General features: G+C 41.6%; 1 protein-coding gene across 4 annotated transcripts in view; it reads right to left on the reverse strand.

Annotated features, from left to right (window-relative positions):
• The window catches only part of LOC122527984, a 124,747-nt gene extending 107,432 nt beyond the window's left edge, over positions 1-17,315 (reverse strand). The window contains exons 1-2 of one of the 4 annotated variants that reach the window (XM_043652629.1): positions 17,184-17,315; positions 15,148-15,460 (exon numbers count right to left, since the gene is read on the reverse strand). In XM_043652629.1, the coding sequence (XP_043508564.1) occupies positions 15,148-15,262 (115 nt within the window). In that variant the 5' untranslated portion in view covers positions 15,263-15,460; positions 17,184-17,315. Of the gene's footprint in view, positions 1-15,147; positions 15,461-16,097; positions 16,117-16,202; positions 16,309-16,575; positions 16,654-17,183 lie in introns of those variants that run through there. The other 3 variants (XM_043652630.1, XM_043652631.1, XM_043652632.1) reach the window with 3 other exon arrangements.
• Between the last annotated feature and the right edge of the window lie 352 nt (positions 17,316-17,667).

Genomic DNA, 17,667 nt, shown 5'->3' on the forward strand with positions numbered 1-17,667 from the left:
CTTCCTTCTGTTTGCTCCTTTTTTTCTTTCTCTCTCGTTCCGTCCGCGGAGGATCACGTTTCTATTTAAGAACAATAAAGGCGAAAGCTCGGCCGATTCGATTCGCCGGTTAATTCCCTGCTCCCGCTCTGCATCGCGAATGGATCTCAAACATCGTTTCGAATTCATTCGTTAATTGATTCTTCGACGAACGCGCAGAGCGTATCATGTTTGAAAATCGTTCGGTAATGAATTTCCGACTCCGCCGTTTCGACCGTGTTGCGAATATCATTCTGCCAGGGGGGAGGGGCGAAGTAATTTAATAATCATCGCGGCCCCGGCCCGCGGAACGATTCTACAGCTGTTTCAACAGGGCGCCGTAGTCTTGTTTTCATTAAAACTTGCTCTCGAATAATTCGCGCAATGTAAATTATTACGTTCTCGCCGGTGAAGTCTGACGAATCATACGACAATGCCAGCAACTGGCATTTCCATTACCTTCCGCCTGCGTGTTAATTCGCGGCGAATTTTTGCGATTTATCGTGCGTTCAACTAACGCGTCTAACGTTCTTGACGTTGAAAGGGCCGCGCGAGATTTTAATTTTCGTTCACCTGGCGGACAGCTAGGTGAAATTAATTCGACAGACGAGCGCGATGTGCTCTGGGAATATCCAGTGGCCGCAAAGTGTTTACACTTGACAGACACGTTGTTTTCCAATGACACGTTTTTTATCACGCACCACGCGAAATTTGCACGATATTTATGCAGGTTTCCGTTTCTCGTGGCTTATCAGGTTTCTGTATGTACCGAAGGATATAAATTTCATAAATTGCGTTTACGCTTAATTAGCGCGTGAATGTTGTAACAAGTAGAACGGCAGGAGGATACATTTTGCAGCCTGTGTATTGGATTCTTCAAACTCTGGTCAATCATCGCGAGTGCGACGTAATGAACGGGGAGAATAGATCGAGGACAGTTCCATTATATGATAAAAGAAACTTTCGAACAAAGAACCGGCGTGACAATACGTCAAACACTGAAGAAAACTGGCGTTTAGCATAATTACTGTGCCGTGTTGGCGCACAAAATACAAAAATACATCTGAGACACGCGTAACGTATTGCATGCGTATTTTTTACAATTGCATCGTAAAAAATCGACTTCTCTACATCTGGAAATGAAACATTCGTGGTTCATTCGCAAGATTTTTACGTGAGAAAACTATAAACTTGTGTGACGGTGTTTTCAGGCGATCAAAATCAATGCAATCATCTGCAGTTTAGCTTATTATTCAATTCCAAAATTCCAAAATCTCCGAGATAGACGAATATTGTAAATAAATATATAATGTTGTATAAACAGATAATAAAATTACATAAAGATATATGCGTGCAAGTAGAAACGCCCAATCTATGTTAGACGACGATGTTCACAGATATAATCGACACGCTCGATGCTCGATGATTTGACTACCGACATTATCGAAACTATCATACCTCGTCAATCGTTTTGCTAGAATCACTTCTTGTATTTTGAAATATTCTAAAATGAAATGAGAGAATTCTGTGTCACCGGAACCAACTGCATTGAACGATAACACTAACCGAGGCACAATGTAACACGTGCTTTCATAGTGCATCCAGCAACGATCGCGTCAGAAACAGAAACGTAAACTTCACGAGATCAATGGCGAAATATCGCCCAAGTATCAAATTCCGTGCTAACCATACGGTTCATTAGCTCCCCGAGGAAACGGCGGTTCTTTATCCGCGGGACGCATCGGATTTCTATTAGTTTCGGCCGATCGAGTTAGCAAAGTTGGCGAAACGAGACTCGTTTTCTTTCGCGACGCGAACGAGTAACGAAGAGTTGGCTATCGATCGGTCTGCTTGTCATTAGCTTCTTTCGTTGATCGATGGATTCTACGATGAAAAAAGAGAGAGAGAGAGAGAGAGAGGGGAATCTCTTCCATCGCGAACGTTCCTTCTACTCGAATTATATTTCTTCCTTTAGCAACTTTAGGAACCATGGAGACCAGTGGACGGGAAAACGAGCCATTGGAGAAAATGCAACAGCAATTTCATCGCACAATTTATATTTTACCAATGGCAACTACCGTTTCCTCGACTATTAATCGTCCGGCTGAGAACGTAGCACCGAGGAACGAGACGAAATTCAATTTCAAGTATAAAATTTCGATGATTACGTAACAGCGAAACGAAGCGAGCGTTAAAGTTGGAACTGTAGTAGTTTTCATGTAATTCGGAGACATTAAAGTACAGTAAATCGAAAGTGGAATATTTAAAAAGGAAAAAAGAAAGAGAAAGCAAGTGAATAAAAAATAGAATTATTCGTTGAAAGTAGTTCGGATCCATTTTGATAACAAAGAAAACGATATAAATCACTCTGACCAGTTTGTAGTAGTTCTAACGTTGATACACGTATGTCAAAAATTTAATTTTATTAGGATCGAGCTGAGCTGAATCGTGACGCGACGTTGTCTCTCATAATCCTATTAGTAGAAGCTACTTTCTCATAGCTACATTCACCGGCACAGATTTCAGAAATAGAAGTCTATTCCATATGGTAGTAATTCTTTATTTTAGATAAACCTCCATCGCGTAAACACACAAACGCGATGACGAGCAACTAGACGATTATTCAACGCGTTTAAATCTCATGGATAACGTTATTATACATCTGTCGTGCGATGAATTAAATCATTCGTTATGACGAAACGATTTGTAACAAAGAGCGAATGGCGCTTTGTCATCAATCTTTATTACGAAATTATTAATGGAAAATCATTATTCGTCAATTATGCTTTTACAAAGAGATAAGTAGATACCTTACATTAAAAGATGACTTTGTCATTAACGATTGATTAATCGAAGAAAACAGATTAGAACATTCACTTCCAATCTCGAGGGAATTCTAATAAGTCAGACATCCTTTTCCACTTGGATCTCCATTCCACACAGATTCAATATAATCTCAAATGTTGACACGCGTGTAATTTTATTGTAATATCATGAGAACTGACAATGATTACACACGCTCGGATATTAACCATAATAATTTTGCTACGCTGCTACTAATTGTAAGAACAATACGAAGGAATATCATCCAAAGTAACGGCAACGATCAGTAATAATCTCTTGGAAACCTTGCGAATACCTTGTGCCCTCTGCCATTCGTCCCGATATACGTACAACGTGTACGGCAATCGTTGGCGTTGCGAAAAATTCAATCGGCTGAAATATACGTTTGAACAAAACATAGGAAACACACATTATGCAGAAGGGAATACATATGAATTCGGTATTCGTCGAACAACGTTTATGCTTAGCCGATATCGATGCATTTCGAAACGTCGGATTTATACAGCTGTTCGTTTCCGACAGGGACGCTAATATTGGCCAACGAGAAATCTGACTGGTTTCTCTCCCTCATCCGGCACAACGGGTGTAATATTCTATTCTGAAAGTCGAGACACCATATTCCCACGGATCCGCATCGACGTCCGCCAGTAGATATCCACGTCTTACCGTTCGAGAATCGATATCGCGCCCGGAAGAAGAAAAAAAAAGAAAAAAAGGAAGCTCGATGGAATAACCTACATACGAGGGCGTTACACTCTCGAACGATGCATCAAACGCTGAAGACCACACAATGCGGGGAAAAAATAATTCCTGACCAATTGATCGTCCAACGAATCGATGGCGAAATTAACAGAAGAGATCCCTCCCTCCCCCTCCCCTTCTCCCTCTTTTCTCCCTTTTTCAATTGCATTCGTTTTAGTTGTACATCGATCGAATTATCGTACACTCCCCTTCATAAGTCACCGGACACTTATTTTGAGCTAAATAGTTACTAGAACACAAATATACTTTTCTGGATTAATTTTATTATACAATCTTGTTACACGTACTTTGTTTACTCTATTATATAACACTTACAGAACTGACATTTTACGTATATGGTCTGAATAAATATTTCAAAATGTATCAAAAGTATGTATGTAAAAAATCAAATCTGAATAAATATTTCAAAATATATCAAAAGTATATATTTAAAAAATCAAATCGATGTGTGTTGTGAGATGTATTGGACAAAAGACTTAGGAAATGTATCCAAAATCGAATCAAAAAGACTTATGGAAGAAATTAGAAGAGGCGTGGAAAGAAATTCATTTCGAAATAAATGAATGTTGAAATTAAACGAAAGTATGCCACGATTGTTTCTGGCCGTCATAATTGCACAAAGATATGAGATATATTATATACGATTTAATACGATATTTTGTAAGATTTTTAACACATGAACTGACATATGTATTCTCGATATTATACATATGTAATGAGTAGTAATTTCGTTTCATAAAATAAGTTATTTCATCGGAAACAATTGCCCGTACTTCATTTTGTCTTAGTGTCCGGTGACTTATGGGACGGGACTGTACATACGTTCAATCCAACGTTATACGGAGCAATATCTAGCCGAGTAAAAACGTCCGTGATACCGTATATAATTATTCAAACTTGCCGTTTTTCCTGGCTACGAATCGGGGAGACGAACATATCGAAAGCGAGTCGCTCCTGACGCGCAGAATCCTGGTTGGAATGTATTAAGATCGGCACTTTTATCGATCGTCCGTCGGATCTTGCGAGATTGCGTTCGTCATGTGCGAATCAACGTAAAATTGGCCCTTTTTTCGACTGTTGCACCGTGTGTTGGGACGAACGAGACCTCGGTTGTTGATTGTTGACGTTGTTTCAAGTAAACGATGTGATCTAATATACGTATATTCCCCGGGAATAAATTCCCCCAACGAAGAGGACGGAAGCCAATACTTGCTCCCCTCCCCCCTTCTAATTTATCTGCCACGTTGCCTTAGAATTCCCTTTTTAAGGAAATTCAATGAAACGAGTCAAGAGAGAAACGCGAAGATGCAGATTGCGACGTCGGACGATTGATTAAACCGTCTCCCCCTCCCCCCTCCCCTCCCCCCGGCTGGATAGCGCAACGTTTGGAATTTAATTGGATATCCTGCGCGTCCAGTTGCCACGGGCGCCATGTTCGCCATTAACATCGACGATATCGCCCTCTTTTCCGGCAGACGCGTAGAACGACGAAATAAGGAGAACGCTGGTCCGTGAAACGTTTATTTACCTATTTAGTCCCATTTTCACCAGCTGAGAGAGAAGCAGCGTCGCCAAAGTGGAAGAAACGAAATAAAAACAAACGAGCCGAAGAGATTTTACTTCCCTGCTTCCTTCTCACCTGAGGGATCAGGTACGAAATCACGGTATGTCGCGAAAAGCACCGACGAGGATCACTGTCTTGCTCTTCCACTCGAAACAGGAGGACATATATACGAGAGGAGTACAAGCACTTCGCGACGATCGTTCGCTGGCAGTATACCGGTGACGACAACTCGGGAAATGGAATTTTCAAAGAAGAATGCGAGTACTGCGAATCTTTGGAGATTCCGATATTTCGAACCGTGAATTCTCGTTTATTTGGAGGAGGTATTTTTATTTGGAAAAAGTGATGTGAACGTGGTGTGATGATGATCGTTGAGAAAAGATTTCGAGAGAACGTGTACGAAGAATGACTCGACTTTCAATTTTACGAAGTCTCAGAGGAATTTTAGGAATCGATTGTTGATTATAAATTTACTTGCAGATGGGAAAATTGTAATTTATATGGGACAAAGAGTAGAATATTCGAGAAGAATGCAACGTCGACGAAAGAGGATAATTCTGTTCCAAGTTCTATTTAAACTTGAAGACTCGGACATGGGTCTTGAGTCTTCAAAATGAAATCTTGGGTCCAAAGTGGAAATTGTAAGAAAAATTGAGTGAAACGCTGCTAACGAAAACGAGGGAAACACCTGTAAATTAATCCTGAATAATATAAACCTTTTTGTGTACAATGAAATTCAAACGTTGCTGCCAAAGTACAATCTCTGACACAAATGGCTATAGTACAAAGAAATATTTGACTCTGGAATAAAGAATGGTAAATCGTATGAATTAAAACAAAACAACTGTTTGCCGGCAAACGTGAAAAAAAGTGAAAAGGATTTTCAAAGTGGACTTCGAACGATGAAAAATTCAAGAATATTAATGGGTCGGCAATGTTTTGGCGTATTTTTCGAAAGGTGTGCAGCAAAAACAGCCGTGAATTCCCAGTACCGTGTGTACCACGCGTAACTCCGTCGTGCGTCATGTCTGCGAATGTTACATTTTTTACGACAGCTGTGCTCGCGATTCGTCCGTTATTTCAAAGCAAAACGATCATGGCACGGTACACGCTGTAGCTGCAGAAAAGAATGGCAAAAATAACAAACGATCCTCGTGAACTTTAACACGCGGCAGGCTGCTGCTGCACGACACAGTGACCGTGTGGAGAACACGAGTAAGGAAATTACGGGCATAAATTTTTTAACGAGTATTTATTTTTCATTCATTGTTCCGAACGTTTCACTGAATCAATTGTGAAAGTGGGGAGGGGGCGGGGGAAAAAAACTCACGGTCTCCTTTGTTCGCGCGAAACGATTTCAAACTCTGCATTTCGCACGCTCGTTTCGTGCCTTTTCTCTGAAATAATTTACATACAAAATGAAAAAGTGTTTATATAGGTATTATTAAAATAAAATGCCACAAAGAAGAGAACACGAGGAGACATTAGCGACAATGAAATATTTTTGCCGACAAAAATAGGTTGGAAAAAGAGAGAGAGAGAGAGAGAGAGGAGAGAAAATTGTGAAAATGTCACTCTAAGTTCCCTTCTATTCTCACGAATCTCGCGACCTTTCCCTTTCACGGTTGGCGCTCGACTGACTTCTCTCAAATGCCAACACTCGCCCGCTTTACAAGCGCGCACTGCATTTTTCACCCTCCGCGATTAAACAGATCCTCGGACGTAATTAAATGCTAACTCTGACTCCACGGTAGACTAGAACCACTCTAAAACTAAATGTTTTTGCAAAACGGCATGCTCGAGATTCCTTTCTTAAATTCTGTTCGCGTAATAAATACTTTTACAGCTGACTAGATTTCTTAATATGACTTGAATAACGCAATTCCTTATCTTCCGCTGCAATGATTCTATTTTATCTCGTTGGACAATCAGAACTAATCATGCTGGCATTTTTTTTTTTTTTTTTTTTTTTTAAAAAAAAATCTTTTTGTGAAATGAAGCTCTTTAGAACCAAATGTTTCAAAAAAAAAAAAAAGCAAACGCTGTAACGCAAGATTGCTTTTTTGGCTTCACGAAAATTTCTCACGTTACATCGATGAAAATGAAGCCAAATGGCAATTTTGTACGTTTTTAACGTTGTCAAAGCGGCATCGGTAGAGCGTAAAGGGTTAAACGCAAGGGCTCAAAGACTCCGTGTCGATGTCAATAAACAATCATATTTATTTGCGAAAGTTAGCTTTTGATCCTTCTGGCATAAAAATCGAAAAATTTCCGACACAACGACTCCCTCAGTGGCATCAAAAAAAGGGAAATTCCATAAATGTCTAACAAATAAAATTGCCTTTTTTAAAATCTCTCTTATGCAAATTTCATACACCGATAAATTGCAGTTTCACATTTTTATAAACGTATTTAAAAAGATGAAGCTTTTATTTCGAGATTTATTTTCGTCGACGTTACAACCAGAGTACTTTATTTCGAGTATTTTCCGTACAATCCTACTCTTAGTTCTCCGAGTACTGCGCAGTCGTAACGCAGTTTGCTCATCGACAAACAAATACATACGTTCTCTATCTATTTCTTGTCTAATATACCAACATTTTATATATATTTTTATCCAATAGCAAGCCACTATTGGCCACCGATCGGCCGTGAAAACCCGCGCTGCGTTTCCATTTAATACTGCAAGTAACAAGCAACGACGCGGACCGCTTCCGGGCAAGGAAAAGGACGGCCGAACACGGTACAGCGATCAATTTTCCGACGATCGAGCCGGTGGCGAACCGATGCCTGCTGTCGCCGAACCAATCCACCGGCCGTTTACTCTCGGCAAGCTGAATAATTCTTCGTGCGAAAATATCGTTGGAAACCGCAGTCGAACGATTACCAACGACGATGAAAGGCACGACGGCCCCGTCGTGCACGATAATAACGGCCGGGTTGCGCGCGTAACAACTGTGAAATTATTCAAATTCGCAATACGAGTCTGGCTGGTAGAGGAAATTCGTTGTACACGAGCTGAGGACCAGCCTTGTGTAATCCTCGACAAATATCTTCAATTAAAGTGTCCTTCATTACACGACGCGTGCTCTCGGACGCTACCCGTTTGCAGGACGATTTCGAGAACGTCTGAACGATTAAGAGCTAGTTCCAAACGGATCTCGCGCAATTAACTAGATGGAGGTATCGCGGGTTAAAGCGTGTTTCGTTCTCGACGGGATACAAAGATCATCCGACGGAGTATCTTTCTTATTCCCATGGTAGGCAAGAAAAATTTTATGCAGTGTCGGCCTTGTGCAATCGCGTAATTGGAAAGGTAAGTCATCTTCCGTCAAAATGTCTCGTAAAGTAATTTTCGCAGTTACTTTATGCAGTTACGTTATTCCCTGCACATTATCGATTTAAGTATGTATACGAGACTCACGGTGATCGAATGAAAGACAGAACTTACGGCAGCCGAGCAAATTTCCGAACGCTAGATTTTAAATATGTAAAGCGATCACAACAAAATCGAGTCGATACAACTATTTAATTTTCGCGTTCGCCTGACAGGCTTTCAGAGCCAGCTCGATTTAATCCTCGACAAAAAGCGATAACATTACTGATTGCCGACACGTATGTAGATGCCACGTGAATCAACCAATCAAAAAGCACATACGCTATCTAGGCGTGCACTGAGCACAGCTTGCGAACCGCGGGTTACATTGTACATGAGCTGCGCGAACTGTGTACCATTGCCTTAAGTTTGACCCACGTTCCTATTTGACTCTGCACAGTTGCCACTGACGCAGTCGATGCCGAAGTCAGCCTGCACATATTCGCGCGTCGAATTGTCGACTACTACCGCGAGCAAACATCACTGTGTGCGTGCATCTGCGTATGTGAATAGCGCCGAAGAATCAGATTATACTTTAACACGGTGCAAATTGTTGTTTCGGTACAATAGACAGTCCTTAGTAAGATTAATAGGCGTTTCTGCGATACAAGGCATACGTGCAGCGACGGTATCCACGCCACGGAGCCATTAATCAACGTTGAATCGTAAATAGACCTAAACGAACCGAGAATGATGCGTTAAATAATTGAATAGGGGCATTAATCTCGCATATTGCCCTCCTCCTCCTCCTCCTCCCGAACCGGTAGTGGTTTATAAATAATTGGAATAGATTAACCCTCGCTGTCCCGCGCAAATATTTTCCTTCCAAGCAAACACTTCCTGTTACCTGTCTCGCAGACCTCTTTATATACTTGGACTCAGTGTTCGATACATACGAAGGAGCTCGCTGCTTCCAAGTTGTTTCCAGCGCTCTTCGGGGAGCACTTGGATACCTTGAAACTATCGATTTATCGATTTATTTATTTATCGTAATATCTATATTTATCGTATTGTTCTCCATGGTATTTGCGTAGCGCATGAACCAAAATTCTTGAATATTTGAACAATCGAATCAAATGGCCTGACGGTTGCACAGATGATTGGTTAATTGAGCGCTCCAAAATTTGCGTGTTTGAATAATTGAGCGTTCTGGAATTCAGATTTATAGATTTATATGATCGAATGCTTCGAATTTCGATGCTCAGATCAGTTGATAGTTTCGAAACCTTGCAGCCGTGTTGCAGAGATTAGATACACCTTGCAAAATTCTTCAGTTTCTCAGAATTTCTTAATTACTTTTGACGATGAAATTTGATTTACGCTCGAGTGCTCTCTTTTACTTTAACCTTTTTTTTTTCCAAATCTCTTGCATCTACCGTAAAATCTAAGCTCGATTATTTCCAACGACCATCGTGGAAGATGCATAAATATTGCAACTGACGAACCACTTTCATATTTGAAATTCAGATCGGATCGAAGAAACGCAATACACTACAGCGAGGAGCTAGAAACGATAATGACTCGTACTTTCTAGGTGCATTCCCTCGAATGGAATATTATATACCCGGAGCAAGCATGTTAAGGTCAAATGAGTTCTCGACTATAAGCTTATGATGCGCCTCGCAATGAATGCGAAACAGTGGCATCGGAATGGAACGCAATTTAAATTCTCCTAGAACGGCCTATTCCATTATTCACTCGTCTCGTTCATAACGTGAGACGTGCATAAGAAATCAATGCGCCCGCAAACACGGACATTACCAAACGTAACTCTCGTGGCAGGAATAACGTTTCTTCGAATCCGCAGTTCCTTGGTCATCGTCGATTTTGCTCGATAGACCGCGGATTTTTTATTTATTCACTTCTGGGGAAAATTGACATCTCAAAAATTTACGAAATGCAATATGTAATAAAATATACCAAATAAACCGGTTGTGTTTGGATAGATAATTATTAAATATCTATTTAAATTTCATCTTTTTAATTCTGCTGATAAAAATATAGAATTCCATAAATATTCATCAGAAGTGATGATGTTTATACGAACGTACATGCAAAATTGCGAAAGATTTGTGCAGTAAATATTAATTGAAAATGCAGGATATTTCCTTTCAGTTCTCAGTTAAACTCAGTTTCTCAAATTATATTTCCTACGTTTTTCCACCTATATTTTCCTAAGAAGATTGGATTCTTTGAAAAATTTTACGTCAATCAAACGGAAGAGCAGACAACGATAAGCACAATTACAAAGCTGACAGGTAACATCGCAGAGAAATCGATTCATTATTTCTCCAAGGGAAAATTTGTAAACAAACGCACGCGCGTATCGTCGTGTTCCCCTCGTTTCTACATTTTTATCGTTTCTAAATATTCGAAACTATCCGTCGAGAAATACAGATAACGCGGATGGATATTCGACAAAACCGAGACAAGTGAAATACTCACGATTCCACTTAATTAACTCGTGCAATCAGTTGCGAAGAGGAAATCGGAGGGAATACAACAACGCGGATCCGCGAAAAATACAACGAATCATCGACTTTTTGATCAATTTTCGATCGACAGACATAAAAATTCGTACGTCCATTCGTTTTTTTATTTCGTGCGTCGACATAATTTAAGAGTAAAGACAGCGAGTACATTTATATCGCTAGTTTAACTGACTATACTTCAGGTAACACGGACGAAAGCGGTTGGTCAACGAATTGGTCAGCTGTGATGTCACGTTTGTTTCAATTACGTCTGTTTTCTCAGTCAGGTGCAACGTGCTCGCTGCTGCGTCCTCACTCAAACCCGATTACACGCATCCGTCAAGAAAAGAACCAGACAGGTATAAAATTCCTTGTAACTCGACTCCGGTGCATTTTCATTCAGCCCTTTCGATCCAGTCTCATAAGAGATGTTTATCGGCAACGACGATGGAACTGCTCCCGAGTGCATTTGCCAGCCGATGATTGCTTCTCGCCAGGTATCACGTTCGGACGCGAGCAACCGGTTCCAACCCCCTTTGTTGTCAAAGTTGAGCAGAGAGGCAGCAGAAAATAAGCAAGAAGGTGTAAAGAGTCGAGTGTGAGAGCGTACTCGGTTGTCCTTTCGCTCCAGGGTTCTCGCAGCACGAGAAGGGAAACGAAAAATGCAAGCAACGTAAGGGAGATGCTAGACGAGCACGACGAAGAAACCCGGCGAGCAAACAACGGAGTTTTGGAACGAGGTGAAACTCGTTCGTTTGGCGGAAGGCACGTCTCTCGCCTCGTCTACTTGAAAATACATAATTCACAACTCTGTTTACAGCCGCGTCGAAACCAATCGATCGTTAATCCATTCTCTTCTTTGGCTGTGCCCATTGTTCCACTCAGTCGGGGAATTACCGTCGATTGAATGCAGTCGATGACCGTGTGAATTAACGCGCTCTTTTCGCCCCCGTTGTTTCCGGTACCTGCGCCGATTTTGTTTCCCCTGCGTTCAAATTCGCCCGGCAATGGCCGCTTTCTCCAATCGTTAAAGTTACATCGGGCCACTCGCCGACAAGCCTTTTGTTCCCCCCTCTTTTTTTTTCCACCCGCTTTGCCGAAATGAACTGCCTTTTCGCCCTTTTAAATCGAGTAACTGGCTTGTTTCGGACAATGGGATAAAGCAGTCGTGTTGGAAAGCAGTTTCTCTTTCGAGTTTCACGCTGATAACGCGAATTAATCGAGGTTTCTTGGGAGGATTGGTTGAAACATCATTTAGAGTATCAGTCAGAAAGATTGCTCGCGCGACAATTCACAACCAACTATTCAGTTGATCGTTAAAAGAAATCTTGAAGTTGTAAAAGGTTTCGTACAGTTTCGTTTTAAAACCGCTGTCAATCTATCTCTGCTTAGTTTAAAATTTTTCCAGAGCAACGCTTTCTAACGAAACCATCTCCGATGTTTCCCAAATATCGCTTCGTTATATGGCAATTTATCAGTAAAATTTACAACAGCAGTTAATAGTTAACAGTTCGTATTCCAACGTTTGAAATAAACCAACGTACATACGCACGCTTCAGCTACCGGTGATTCGTGAAAATTCGGAAGTAAATATACAAAGTTACAAACGTACGAGCGAAACCTGTACAACCCCGAACTTTTCGACACACGATCCGATATTCAGCAACCTAAAACCAACTTCGAAACATTTTACATTCTATTTCAAGATACAACAGGAAAAAATCCCCGGCGCGACTTAATCGTTCAAATAATCTAATAAATCTTCCAACGTGGACAAACTGTTACCGAAATTCCAATCGATCTCTCGGCCGTCGTTAATTCCAACAAAACAGACGTATCTAAAATTCCGTCCGCGGCAGATCGAAAATTCCACGATCCCAATTCCATCGTGATCGAACGTTTGTCGACGAAAATTTACAAACGGCCGATAACAGCGTCGACGAGCACGAAGTCCGCGAGAATTACGCGAGCGAAACGTAACTGCGACAGAGGAAATATTTCTAAAATGGGAGTTGGCTCTTCGTTAGGCAACCTAACGTACGGCGTCCGTGATGTCTAAAGGGCAGCAACTGGCCGTGATATTAATTGCTTTCTGGCTATTAGCAAATGAGCCCGTAGAGATGTTGCAAAGGGAACGGCGCGTCCCTCCGCGAGTTCGCCATTAACATTAACGCAATCTGCCGGTGGTTATGCTACCGTGGCACCGCTGACAAACGCGCGTACCAGCGCTGAAATCGTGCACAACCGAAATCGAAAATGCAACAACAACCATTGTCCCCCGACAGTGAAACGACAACTGTACATACGACTACGGCTAACTGAAAGTTAAACCTAACTCGAGATAGGTCGCTAATCTTGTTTCCTGTTGACCTCTTCGGGCTTAATTCGTTCGGGAAGTTCGGGGCCTGTAAGGACCTGCGACGTGGACGTCGGATAAAGCTAATTTTTCACCAGGGTGACTTTTAACGAAAGATAACAGTCAAGTATAATTCTGATATCAATTTTACGTTTCATTGTCACTGATAATTAAAAATAACGCGAGAGATATTTGTCGAAAGGTTTCGCGTATGTATATTAATAAATTACAAACCCCCGTGAGGATAATAGCGGTATTGAAAGGTATTACAATATTATATCGATAAAATGTCAAACGCTGCTTGAATTACAAAAGGTTAAGTCTTTCCCCCTCTATCTATAATACATCCATTTCTCCCTATCTTTTAGCCATAATAGTAACTATCATTCGAACTAATAAACTATACCATAAAAATTCAAAAATATAATAAAAGAAAAGAGTAACTTCACGTCGATGAAGTATCCTGCAAAAGTTTGAATTTTACCGAAGAAAACAGTGAACAAGTTGAAGAAATCGATGCAGCACCGACAAATTTTCCCCAAACTTTTCTCTCTCGTTACCACACAAATGCACGAATTTCGTCGAGACGATATCACGTCGACAATCAACACTGTACATCGAAAGAATGAATCCGTATGAGAATGGTTGGCCGACTCGAAGCGTGCGTCGGGCAAACACTTTTACCGTTGAAAACTATTTGCAATAACGGCGCGGAGGTGGCATTTACGTATTCAAAATAGTTTCCGAAAATTTGCTAATGCATTCGAGTTGACTTTGTCAATACGGATTCATTTGCCAGCCGACAAAATCCCGTGCGCAAATACACGAACGTTAATTAAGTTTCAACTTGGGAGCCTGCGTACGCGCGGATACATATGCGTTATAAAAATGTTAGCCGAACGGAAAGCCACCAGGGTTGACAAATGGACTCGTAATGGCGGGCTCGAATTCGAGAAAGCATCGGGCGTTCAAATTTTCATCGCGCCGATAAAAACACTCGATATGAAATGGAAATAAATTTTCGAGTGTAATACAAACATGTTTAATATGCGCGGAGACGTGTTTATCGGCGCATACTATTGCTGTAATAATTAACAGCCAAGCGTACGCGTTACACATTTGCATAAACACAGTTTTTTTACTAATTGAAAGGTTCGTATCGAAAATGGCCCTTGTCTATTTCCAACAGAGAGAATATACCGTCTTTGAGATTTTTTTTAATACACGATGACAATATATTAACTAAATATTTATCGGGTTACACGTTTGTGTAATTACGTGTTCGAAAGAACGTGTCCAATTAAATATGGCTTTTTCTTTCTTCACTGCTGTTAATGCAATAGATTAGGATTAAGCAATAATGTTATCACTATCCTGCTAACAGAAATAGAAAAATGGTTTCGTTTTCGACGCTTCTCGTTAAACAAGAAATTTCTTACGCCTCTCTCGTTTCTGACTATCAGAACGCGTAAAACACGAGAAATTTAACAAGAAGAGCCGTTCCATTTACGAGCCCCTCGATTTTTGTCTTTCGCTTCGATTAACGCGTCTCGCAGCCTCGGTCCGTTTTACTTTACCACTACTTGACAAACGTGATCAAGTACCGAGGGTCGTTAAATGCAAATCGATGAGAGAAGTAAGAAGGGTTTACGGGCCATAAAAACGCACGCGTATCGAATGAAATCGATCGACGGCGTGAAAGATGCCGGCACCAGCGTATCGAATGCCGATAAATGCGATCGATAATAACATTTACCTTGAAAAGCAGCCTCGAAGGTGGTCTTCTCCTCGATGGGGTTCTGGGCGAGCACCAAGACGACCATCAGATGAGCAAGCAGCACGACAAATCGGGAAATTTGTAGTTCAGCCATCGTCCTGCGATGCACGCGCTCGCCCTTGCGATGTTCACTTTCGCATTTCTAGAGGAACCAAATCCCAACTTCTCGATCGACTATTGATTGATTGTCGCGCAAGTTTTCACCACTTGCGTGGATAACGCGCACTGAAAATCCGCGTCAGATCCCGGATCGTTCGGCGACACTTTCCTCCCGAAGTCTATCGGTCGATTACTACGGATACAAACGAGGGTGAAAAAATGACGCGTATGAAAAACACTGTACATACGAAAAACACCAAATACCGCGAGTAACACTTCTCTGTACTGTTTCTCTCTTTCTTTCTTTATCTATCGTGTACGACAACACGAAGGCACTCGGTCAAGTGTCAACACGTTGCACGACCGAAATTCTCCGAAATTCTGAAGGACTACAAGGTTGTATTAACCTCTTGCGCTGGTAACTGGTTCGCGGACCATAACGAGTGACCAAGTATACAATAATTCGTCTTCTTTTTTGAATTCATCGGTATATCACTGGACAGAAATTGCTAAGTGATAAATTTATTATTTGTTTCGCCTGGGTTATATTTCAATATATTTAAAATTGAGGAAGTATTGCAATTTTGAGCCAAATATTCTCGACGTGCGTGGCACGTCATTCCAGCGCAAGAGGTTAAGAAGACGTATGCGCCGTATCGGATACATGGCAACAATAACACGGTCACCGGCGCAAAAAGTGGACAATCGTCTGCCTTCCACTTTTAGCGTATGTACGTAGATTCAGTACGTCGAAGCACGCCGAGCCCCAACTACACACTACCCGCGAACATGCTACCTGCCTACATATACGCACATACACGACCGCGTACTTTTGAGCTCGTGTGTCCTGTTCCGTCTATCGGTAAAGTGCTTCTCTCTTTTCAGCCCGCTCTTTAGTTTTAATATCCAATTGTGCGTGTAGCGATTTGCCTTACCGATATTTACCGTACCTGTTACCCGTGAGACCCGTCTACGAGTGACCGGTCTCTATTCACCCGGTGATACCCGATGCAAATTCACTCTGCTACGTATGCACATTGATATGCATACTTTATAACGAGATGGTTCAAAGAGCTACGCATTTTTATCCGAAAGAAAAAGAACGAAATGAAAGTCTACAGATGAAAATTGACGAATGGAAATTCGTATCAAGATAATCAAAGATAAATTTCAATAATTTCGATATTATTGAAAGTATAATGTACGCTCTGAAGTTGGCAACGTACAGTTGCAAAAATGTTTGAATTCGGCGAGAATGGCGATGAAGCCCAGTTCGAACGACAATTATAATTATCGTTGCTTACTTACTTTTCGATTACAGCTCAATTTCGCGCGGCAAGAGCGTTCGACAAGAGCGAAAGAAAGAAAGAAAGCACGAAATCGGGAAAGCGGACCCGGCGGCGAGTCGCGAACGTACGCGGCTTCCCTCGAAATGAAACTGAGCAAGAACTTGATCCAACACACGGTTCTCCTTTGACACTACCGAGTGACTTAAGCTCGAACGTCAACTATCCACCGTGGCGAGTGGCCGACCGAACCCTCTCTCCGTCTTTTCTTAATCTTCGTAAAGTTCAACGACCACAATCGAGCCGCTTGAAACCATAGTTATGTCACACGAATCGAAACACTACGCAAATACACGATCGACAGCGCCACGAGCAAACCACCGCTGAAATATTTCAAATCTCGAAGGATATCAAACGCGTGTGAATCGTGCGCGGCATGTGTACGCCATTTATCACTTATCGACAGGATTACGATCGTACGATTGGTTTGATTTTCGAATGACAACTCGTTAAGGGGCGCTCGCGAAAGAAACGTTCCACCGCGGTGGAAAAAGGAAGGCAGAGGCAGTGACAGCAAGGAAAAGAGCGGAGAAATAGTAACGATTGTGAACGTTCGTTTGCTGGTCGTACCTCTCGCGAATGATCTCGCGTTGTTGCTCGACACAAAAGAAAGAAAGATACGATGGCTAGAGAGGCTTTAGCACACACGCGAACACGAAGAAGAAAGGAGCTCCGCGACAGCCGTCGACGCCGGCCGGTGTCTCCAATCGAACTGCGGGGGTTGGTCGACGGTGGCGCCGCCGAGGGACGCCGAGCGTCGCCGTGTGGCATGCGTCATAACGCCACCGCCTTCGATCGGCCGCCATTTTTTTTTTTGAAGCGCGTTACTAACCCCTTGAAAACATTCCACCCCAAACGCTGTTTCCCGATCGGAGCTCAGGACCGTACGATTTTCGAGTGAAAGAAAAAAAAAAGATAGTAATTAAATAATAATGTTCAGCATACTGAAAAAAAATACTGTGAATATTTATGCAGATATATGTACGTTAGAATAAAGTAGATTTTGAAACATCACTAAGCAATTATTATTAATTTGACTATTGAACAATATCTA

Source organism: Frieseomelitta varia, unplaced genomic scaffold (assembly GCF_011392965.1).
Source record: "Frieseomelitta varia isolate USP_RPSP 00005682 unplaced genomic scaffold, Fvar_1.2 scaffold_241, whole genome shotgun sequence".
Taxonomy (NCBI): domain Eukaryota; kingdom Metazoa; phylum Arthropoda; class Insecta; order Hymenoptera; family Apidae; genus Frieseomelitta; species Frieseomelitta varia.